Source organism: Miscanthus floridulus, chromosome 14 (assembly GCF_019320115.1).
Source record: "Miscanthus floridulus cultivar M001 chromosome 14, ASM1932011v1, whole genome shotgun sequence".
NCBI classification, from domain to species: domain Eukaryota; kingdom Viridiplantae; phylum Streptophyta; class Magnoliopsida; order Poales; family Poaceae; genus Miscanthus; species Miscanthus floridulus.
The window spans coordinates 77859595-77869990 of NC_089593.1; the positions used below are offsets into that span (position 1 = coordinate 77859595).

The following is a 10396-nucleotide window of genomic DNA, read 5'->3' on the forward strand; positions in this document are numbered from 1 at the left end:
CTCAAGATAGATATTACTGTGCCCCTAAATTACTTCTAGCATTTAAATAAATTGTGAAAATCTACTTTACGACGTGGGTTTCATTGTATTTTCTTACTTCAAAAAATATTTACATCCTTGGTTCTTTAAATTTAAATAGTATAATGCCCGTGCTAACGCAACGGCTTTATCTAGAGAATTATCATAAAAACATCCATTTTGTTATTTTGTAGTTTAACCTTTAACCAATTATTATATTGTAGCCTAAGTTACATTTGGCGTAAGTCCTTTATCATTTGTTGCACATCTTCAGGGATGTTGAAACATTCGTTTGCAGGACTCGTCAAAATGTCAGCCAAGAATTCCTTCCTCAGTGTAGATGATAGCTGCGCATGGTATAGAATATAATATGTTAGTATTGTATGTAGTGTACGGAATATAGTTGGAGACTATATATGCTTACAGTGGTGATCTGTGGCAATCTTACGCCATCCCACGACTTCATGAAATTATAGACAAGAAAGCCTCCCAATTTCCTGACGGAGAAGATTAGTTGTTTATTTTATGTACATAAATCAAATTACTGTTTTTTATAGAAAAGTTGAACTAAAATTTGCGACACTTACCAGTATTTATGACCCGAAACCTTTGTTACATATTTAGGGTATTTTCGCTCCCAGTAATAAATATTTTCGCTCCACCTAGAATTTGATAGTGCCATGGCGAGATTGAACATTCTAGCATTAGTGTGAAATGTAGGTATATATGCCATTTCTTGATGATAACCCTTCAAACATGCATGATCTGGTAGCGGTTCAAGCGGATCCATAATGTGCACAGTTTTGTTTTGCATGTCCAGTATGAATGAAATGTATAGTCCATTCTGATAATATGGTAGTAGAATCTAAAAACAAACACACAGACTGTAAGTGGTTCATAAATAAAATAAATAAATTCTTATAAAGTAGTACACTGACCATAACGTACCTGGCTACAATCTTGAATTTTGTAGTGCATGTCTGGCCAGCACTCAAGTACCTTTTTCAATTTGTTGTAGTATACCTTATCAATGCCACCAGTACATCGTGGATCTCTTCCAAACCCAGTTATTTCCTGATGATGATTGTAATTATCAGTATATAATTTTTTAATCACATATATTACAAGTTTTTGATGAATTATAGAATTTCAGAACTTACAGCAAATTTAACATCCATGAAGTGGTATTTTTGTTTATGCAGCATCATTTCTTTGTTGCACGCAACCATCCGAATAGCCATATTAAAGCTTTCATGTTCCATCTCTGTATCTTCACGTAAAATATTTATAATTTTCCTAAGACTTAAAGTAATTGGATATGGTCGTATACTTCGTACCCACCCTTTGCTGCAAAAAAAGAAGAACAAGAAACTAATTACTTAATGCACAAACAATTCTGTTCTGAACTATTCAGAAAGAAGAAAGACTTACTCTAAAGTTCCATCATCCGCGGTGCACCGAATGGTTGAGCAAATCCATGACAATAGTTCTTCCTTGCTTGTCCACTTTATTGTACTTATCAACTTGGCGCTACCCGACATTAAAATATCCATTTCATCTAGCTCTACGACATCATCAACCAGATGAACTGGGGTCTGATTCTGTTGCTCGTTATCTGGTAATCCTCTTGCTTCATTTAACGGGGAGTTGTACAGGATGGCAGGTAGCTTAAACCTGAAGTTACTTATATCTTCCTGAAAACATAATGAAGTCATGATATATTAATCAATACATACAAAAAAACTTATTACAGCTATAAATTAATTCGTAAGGAATTACGTGCGTGACATGGTCAGATAAATTAGTTCCAGTCCAATACTCCATATAATTGATCATCCATAATCCACAACTACATCTGCGCATAATACAAAAAAGTGAGGTATATAGATATTGTTCGTTATGAGAGAATGTCCTATACACAAGATGGAAAGCTAACTTACACATCTTTTTGCATTTGTTCAGTGATCATATGTCTAGGTTTCCAGGATGACACTTCGATACCGTGTACCCATTTACTTGTGTCGAGTTGAATCTTCTCTGCTACATGTTTTATTAGTCGTTCCATTCCTATTAACTATTAAGAGCGAGACACCAAGGTTAATTATGAACTTCTTATTTGAAGAATTTTAAAGAAGTATGGGTACATCATATATATTATGTTGTACCGTATATCGGAGATCTTGCCAGTTTGTCATCTTTTCTCCAAAAGAATCCAATACTTGTATCTCACCTTTTGAAGCACACACAACTGCCAGGTACCAGTGGCACTTTGTAATATTGATAGGAAGGAAGACCTGCGGACATAGAGATTTATGTATATTATTTCTTCATATTTCGAAGGGATAAAATTTATCATATGGCATATGTCATAGTAAAGCTTACCATATCAGCTTTTAAATAAGTGTTCACCCTTGATTCAGCCATGTCATATTTCTTATACGTCAATTTTTTAGGATCTTGCTCTCGGTTACCTCGTAGCATTTGAGAAAACCATGAATTTTCTAAATATACATTTCCACCTTCTCTATGATGGCCTTGTTCTTCATGCCGCATTAACTGGATATACAGACTTATGACCTGCAAGTTTTTAATTTGTCATTAAATTATTTTTTATATATTTGTCATGGATATTAGTTAATGCAGAAGACGTGTTGACCATCCTTACAGAGCCATTGACATGCTCACTCCCATCAAAAAGACAATCCATGTCTTGTCGCTCTCCCCAACAATCATCGATTCTAACGAGTACATGTTTTTCACTTTTTCTTTGCATGTATTCAATTACCCCCTTGTCTTCTTTCGTAGACACATAATCTATAGAGGTTTTATTTATATAATATATATATTTTAGTAATAAAAAATTAATTCACAAAATATGTACTATTAAGTCCAAATTGTTGAGGTCTCACCTTGAGGCATGATTTGTGCATTGTTTGTTTTCTTTGGTTTATTGTACTCCGGTAACACTATCACATCAGCATCAGCACGCATCAGATGTAAGTCCTTTTCTTGCCGTGGAGTCTGTACATCATCATATTTGACCTGTTCCTTTGTTGCATCTACCATAATGATCTGCATATGCAATATGTAATATTAGTTTGAGATGCAATCTCTAGACATTTTTATGCAATGACCCACACGGGCAATTTATGAAAGGAATATTTGAGAAGTAGAAGATATAGTTATGTACGTCATCTTCCTCATGAGCACGTTTTCGCTTCTTGGCTACGTCTCTTTCTTCATGCCCTTTTATTTCGGCATCATCATTGTGTTGAACATCTACATCAATATTGCCCCGCACTGGTATGTGTACGTCTGCAAATAATTGTGAGATAAGTACCATAGCTTACATGTAAATGCCTTTCTTTAAAAAAATTGCATGAGGTGGTTGTGCTAACTTGACTCACCCGAAGTGTGCAGTGGATCAGTAAGCACCGTACGTGGGCCTCTACGCTCTGGAACATACTTATCATTTCTACGAAGCCAGTCCATAGGTTCTATGGGCTCATCAGTTTCCAGTTTAGACGATAATCCATCTTCCAAATTAGCTTTTTGACATATAAAAATGTTTCGAGGTTCATGAGATATTAGGCGATGGGTGAAAAGTTTTAAGTCTTGGTTCTTTCTCACCTGCGGCCGAGGATGTCAGAACTATTATTTCGTTATTGTCTTCATTCCGTATTTCTTGGCCAGAGGCTTCCATTTGTGCCTCACTCTCTATATTCATCTTACTTTCTTCTGTATCTAGATGAACAAATCATTATTAAATATAAAATTTTAACAAGTAGAGTGCAGTTACGTACCGGGATTTGGATCAGATCCTTGTGGTTCATGAGAATCCGGTTCTTTTGACATCATCGCCTGACTGTTGCCACTTGCGATTTGCTATAGGAAAGGTCGCACAGATACACAAATAGATTAGATTAAATTAGGGCACCGTTTTGCACAGGCGGAAGGCGAGAGAAGGGCGACCATACCTTTCGTGGAGGACGTCTGTCGGGCTGACAACTCTTTGACCGCGGCGAGTGGCAAGGACTTGAAGTTCTCGGCGCGATGTACGACCTAGCGATGACTCGAGGTGGGGGTGGTCGCGGCTAGGGTGGGCGAGGGCTCAGCGTCCCCAGTGGTGGTGGCTAGGGCCGACGAGGACTATGGGCGGTGCTCCCTTGATTCGAAGTCGCGCGTTGATCGCGAGTGTCGGTGGTTGTGCTGATCGTTGCACACATCTTATATATCTATGTCAGGCCTGGAACAAATGCCAATGGCCCAATAGAGAAGAGCCCATCAGGCATTGAGCCTCCTCATAGCAACATCCCCCGTCCTTCGCTATGGTGCTGCTCCACGCTGCGTGAGGCAGAGCCGCCAGACAAAGTGCCGCGCGATGCTAGCGAGCAGCGATCCCATCTGCTCCTCGCTGGCAACGTGAAGGCTGGAGCCACTCGCCTCCTCGGTCAAAGCATGCAGGAATGTAGCGGCCAGCAGACATTGGATGCCATCTTGAAGCGTTTTGAGACAGGGTAGGAAATGCCACGATGCACACCTAAAAAGAGAAAACAGAGGACCATGGTCAAGGGACCTCACCTAGCGCAACGGTTCCATTTATCTGACTCACATAAAAATAAACAAACAAGAAAATTTTTCCAATAGTCTCAGTCACAAACTTATATTTAATCATACATTCTCCATACGGGTGGTGTTCCCAGCTGACTTGTTGACGGCGTTCCTTGTACGGGTGGTGTCGCACCTCCACACAGGTTCATATCGCAAATTATTTTCACCGACAAGTCCGGGTCATCCGTAGCTCCTCGGCCTTGTCTGGATCTACCTCCTTCGGGTATCCAGCCTCTAGGCGCCTGAGATCGATCAGGGGGTAGTGAGCACGTACCATGCTTAGCACATGTGCGCCTGCGTACTCTCCTGCTTCCTTCACGAACTCCTGGAACCATCCCCATGCCCTTTGGCATTTCTCGATCAATCCCAGCTGCGGCGTCCTTGGCACATCTTCTGCTAGCGCCGGATCGATGAGGTTAAGGACCGGCAAAATGCCCTTTGCCATCTCCTGGCACCGGCTTTTCCAGGTGTCACGGTCCTTGGTGATCTCTTGGCATTGCACCTTCCATCCGTCACGGTCTTTCATCATGGCCTCCAGATGCTTCTTTGCATTGATTTTTATAACTGCAAACCGCACACGCTGTTAAGACGGTAGACCACGCCAAACTACGGTAGGCAACAAAAATGAGCAAAGGCGGTTGGACAACTTACCTTTCAGCTCCTCTGTCATCTTGGTCGTGTGGTCCCGGAGCTGCGACTGGTCTTGCACCAGTTTTCAGTTGTCCTCGTTTAGGCGATCACACTCCCCGACCACACGACTGTTCTCCTCTCGGAGACGGATCACTTCAGCTTCTAAGCCTGCACTACAGCTGTTACTACCAACAACGCAACAGCACTTGTCAGTAGTCGGTATGATAAAATAGCTACTTACTTGTTCTTTCCCGCTCTTTCTTACTGAGCTGGATGACCAGGTTCTGGTTTTGGGAATCTTGCACCGTCTTTTCATGATCGGCGGCTTCAAGTCGCTGGCGCAAGCAGTCCACCTCCGCCATCAGCTCCTTGTTGTTTGCAACGATTCCCTCGATCTGGTCGAAGCATTTCTTGCGGTACCTTGCGGTCTTCATTAAGTCCTGTGTGCAGATAGCTAAGTAAGACAACTACGATTAGACCACAAGACCAGGGGGTGAAGCGAAGCTTACCTGCACTTCCGTAACAAGCCGCTTCACCACCCGTTCAACTTTCTTGGTTTCTTCGACCTCCAGGATTTCCTCATGGATAACCCATCGGTCGTTCCGCCAACGCGACACATAAACATGTTGTCGCTTGTCTTGCGGATGGCCCAGGACCTCCTCCACCTCGTCCTCTTCGGGCTCTTCTTCGGGTCTTGGTGCTGGCCCGGCGTCAGCAGCATCTGTGATCACCACAGCCTTCCCACGAGCTGCAGCGTTGGTAATTGTGGTCTGTGCTCTCACCTTCGGCCGCTGCTCCTCGGTCTGCTCTATTACCCTCGATGCTGAGGTGTTGCCCTCAGTAGGTTTAGCGCTCGGAGCACTCGTGCCCGGCTCGGCTGGTCCCCCGACCACCTACTCGGGGACTGTTGTCTGACTGCTCGCTTGCTGAGGCCCCGACGGATCTTCTACTATGGCTTCCTCAGTGGTCGGCTGCTGGGTAGTCTGCTCTGTACTTATTGGCGGCGCCACGCCACTTCCGGCTAGCTGGTCTAGACTTTTTGTGGATGCCGAGCTAATACATCCGAGATAAGTTCAGAAAGCAATCATATTAAATGCAAATTGCTAACTTATATCAAGGTTACAAATACTTACATGTTGGAAGCACGGAATGATGTGGAGAAGGCGCGTCTCTTCGGCCGTACTTGCTCCACGTGCTGTGCGGATGACCCCTGGTCTCCCTCTACATCCAGCACTGTCGCTGGGCCTCGGTGCTCGACCCCTCCGCCACTTGTCCTTCGCATTGCAGTGGTCGGTGGCGTGCACGGTTGAGTTGTCGCTCCCGTCGCCGGTCGCGTTCCTTGCCCAGGTACTCCCGAGGTCGACCGCGATGTGGGTCCCACAGGCGCGGAGGACCCACCTTGCTCCATTGACTCCAGTTGCTTCCTCCTTTTTCGAGGGACAAGTTGAAAGGTGTCTGCATCTTCTCCCTCCTCCGTGTCATCATCCGGCCAAGCAAAAATCGCCTGCCGACGCTTGCTGGCCGGGTTCTCCTCCGGGTCCTCCTCGGGCTCATTGATACTTAGCGCTCCTCCGGTGAGCAGGGTGGTTACTGATCTCTTCTTCGACTGTTTGGGGGCAGCCGGCCGCTTACCAGCAGCTTTGGCCGCTGCCTCCTCTCTAGCTACGAGCTCCGCCCAGTCGACGTCCTCGTCCTCGATCTCAACGCTGGTCTGGGTGGTGGGATCAGCTCCTTGTGGCCACTCTACTCCAGGGGGTGGTGACACAAACAATGTCACTCTATCCTGACCATTAACCTGGGTAACAAAAGGGAGTGAACACAGTAAGTTTCCACTTACCCTACCACAATATAAGACTATGGGTACGCGGCAAGACGAGTTACCTTTGGGGGAGGTCGGGCAAGCTTGAAAGCATGCTCGATGTCGCTCAATCTGGCATAATTTGGATCAACTAAGTTAAATAGCTCGCCAATTCTAGCTTTGACTTCGATTTTGTCAAGCGCCCTCTGCCTCATCCTCGTCGGGTCTGCGCTCCCTTGATACTCATAGCCAGGATGTACCCTACTCTGGCAGGGCTAGACCCGTCGGCTGATGAAACTCCCGACTACGCTCGGACCATCCAGTTTTTTCCATGGGATCATTCCAAATATTTCTGGGATCTGTCCCAGGTGCTCGGGCTTCTCCGACCAGCTCGTCTTCTTCTCTGGAATGTAGCCCGCGTCGCACAGCGTGATCGTGTTCGGCTCTTCGTGGATGTAGAACCATTTTTTGTACCAGTCATCGAGCGACGTGTTCCATGGGCAGTGCAGGTACTGGGCTTTCATGCTGTCATAGAGGTTGAGGTATACACCCCTGGCTATCTTCGAACCACTGCTTCCTTTCTTCCGCAGACAGAAAAGATGGCGGAAAAAATCAAAATGGGGCTGGAAGCCGCCATACGCTTCGCACAGGTGAATAAAAGTGGCAACAAGGAGGATCGAGTTGGGATGTAGATTGCAAATCCCAATCTCATAGTAAAGACAGAGCCCCTGAAGAAACGGATGCATCAGAACTCCAAATCCCCGTTTAAAGAAATCCTCGAACACCACGATCTCACCTGGTTGTGGATCAGGGTACCTCTCGCCCTTTGGCGCATGCCATCCTGCGAGCTCCTTGTTGTGGAGTACCCCCATGGTGATGAGGTCTTCAATGGTCAGCTCGTTGCTTTTCGACTTACACCATTCCTTCGCCATGACCCCTGTTTTCTTCTGCGCATCACTTTTCGCCATTTCCTTTCGTTTTCCGCCTCTGACTGCGGCCTTGCTGGTGAACGGGGATTGTGCTGATCTTCAACAGCAGAGGGGGATTAGCAGGGGCGGCAGTCGAAGTGGCGGCGGATTGATTGGTGGCGATTTCGGATCTGTTAGGGTTGGTTGGTGAGAGGAAGACGAAAGCTGCGGTTGTGAATGGAAATGGGGTTCAGTAAATAGTAACTGACATGAACAAATGCCAGGGATTCTTGGGGGACGTGCGCACGCGTCGTAGACGGCTGTTTTCACATTTGCAGTATTACTCAGCTCCGAGATCTACGCCAATAAATGCGCCTCTTCGTTGCTAGTGTGGGAGGGCCCATGCTGACGCACCTACTGACAGGTGCCACGCAACTGTTTGCTTGACAAGACAAAAAGGCAGTATGACGTGCTATACCCGTCTACTTTTTTGACCACCCTTGTGCTCGGGGACTATCCCGACCACTATCATGCTCGGGGACTGTTCCGACCACTCTCATGCTTGGGACTGTCTCGACCGCCCTCGTCCTTGTGCTCGGGGACTATCCCGACCACTATCATGCTCGAGGATTGTTCCGATCACTCTCGTGCTCGAAACTGTCTCGACCGCCCTCGTCCTTATGCTCGAGGACTGTCCCGATCACTATCATGCTCGAGGACTGTTCCGATCACTCTCGTGCTCGGGACTGTCTCGACCGCCTGCGTGCTCGGGACTGTTCCAACCACTATGGTTATTCTCGGGGATTCGTCGTTTTCCCCAAGCTGCGCTCGGGGACTGCCCCTACCACTCTCCGACCATTGCTCGGGGACCGCTCTCCTCGGCTATATGTGATTTGTACTCACATACAGTTGAGAGGCATTATAAATTAACGATGATATAAGGTCGTATGTCCCATGGAGTAAGCAAAGGTTGAGAAGGCATCAATCCTGGAAAGAGTGTGACGTCACAAATTATTTGTGGTTTAAAAAAATTCAATACTAAATAAAAATAGAAAATGTTTGAGTACACCCACCATTAGTCAATAGTTGAGGACGTCTTTATAAAAAATATTTTTGGTGAAGTTGCAATCTAATTCCTGATTTGGTTTCACCAAAACTCTTGTCGTTGATCTTGACACACCCCTCGACAATGCAACATAAAGTTGTCCATGTGAGAACACAGGTTCTGGAAGATATATTCCAACATTTGGAATGGTTTGCCCTTGCGCTTTATTGATGGTCATTGCAAAACTCAACCGAATTGGGAATTGTTTCCTCTTCAACTTAAATGGGAGTGAAATATCATCGGATGGAGACATAGGGATCCTAGTTATGAACACTCTCTTTCCTTGATGTTGCCCAGCAACAATTTCTGCGTCAATTGCATTGTCTTGGAATGCTCTAACCATTAGTCTTGTTCCATTGCACAAGCCATTATTAGGATCAAGATTGCGGAGTAGAATAACAGGGCAGTTGGTCTTTACTTTCAGCACATGTGGAGGGAGACTGTTTGGAGTAATAGAGTTCAGAAATTCAATTGGGTAGTTGTTAACTGAATCAACATCAACAGAGTCGAAGCTATGATAAACCTTCTCCTCCCCTGGAAACATGGCAATCATCTTTGAGTTTAGTTGATCAACATGCTCATTTTTTGTTGAAAGGATGGCACGTGTGCTCATATATTGTGCTAATCTTGCATTTTGCACAAGTGATGGGAAAACATTCTGAATGAGCATGTTTATAGAATCTTCATTATCATGTGTATAACCAATCACAATATCTTCTGGCAGGCGAACATAATCATCTCTGATGGTTTCTTCAGTTCCATTATCAATTCTAAGGAGGTAACTTGAAAACCATGGGTCAGTTTGAGCCCTCATGTTACGTGTCAATCTTATATTGTGCATATTGTCCCACAAATAAGATCTTTGTAATGATGCATCAGTTATCTGTGCTCTATTTCCACGTGGAACTACCGGAAGAACCTGCCTAAAATCTCCTCCAAACACCATAACCTTACCCCCAAACGGCAAGGTGTAGCCCATAATACCTTGGAGAGACCTATCAAGACACTCCACTGCTTGATGCCTTATCATAGCAGCTTCATCCCATATAATCAAGGACGCCATACGGAGTAACTTAGCGGTGCTGTCTTGCTTTGAAAAGGTGCACGTGCTATTCTCTTTAAGTGTAATGGGGACTTTGAATCTTGAGTGTGCTGTGCGTCCTCCAGGCAATATTGATGCTGCTATGCCAGATGTTGCAGTAGCAATTCCTATTAATCCCTCCGAGCGCACTCTGGCAAGAATCGCCTTGTATAGGAATGTTTTTCATGTTCCTCCTAGACCATCAACAAAGAACACTCAGCTCTTGTTATTGAATACATGATGCA

The 10396-nt window shown here is 44.9% G+C and overlaps 2 protein-coding genes across 2 annotated transcripts; both read right to left on the reverse strand.

The window, feature by feature from the left end:
• Positions 1-227: 227 nt before the first annotated feature.
• On the reverse strand, positions 228-2063 carry LOC136502880 (uncharacterized). Its single transcript, XM_066498134.1, has 8 exons — positions 1959-2063; positions 1798-1873; positions 1450-1712; positions 1179-1365; positions 967-1092; positions 606-883; positions 443-515; positions 228-365 (listed from the first exon to the last, which is right to left on the reverse strand). Exons 1-8 carry the CDS (start codon positions 1985-1987, stop codon positions 249-251), a joined length of 1149 nt encoding a protein of 382 aa, XP_066354231.1. The 5' UTR covers positions 1988-2063; the 3' UTR covers positions 228-248.
• Positions 2064-9044: 6981 nt separating this feature from the next.
• On the reverse strand, positions 9045-10133 carry LOC136503817 (uncharacterized). The gene has a single exon (XM_066498775.1). The coding sequence runs from the start codon at positions 10131-10133 to the stop codon at positions 9045-9047; it is 1089 nt and encodes a 362-aa protein (XP_066354872.1).
• Positions 10134-10396: the final 263 nt, after the last annotated feature.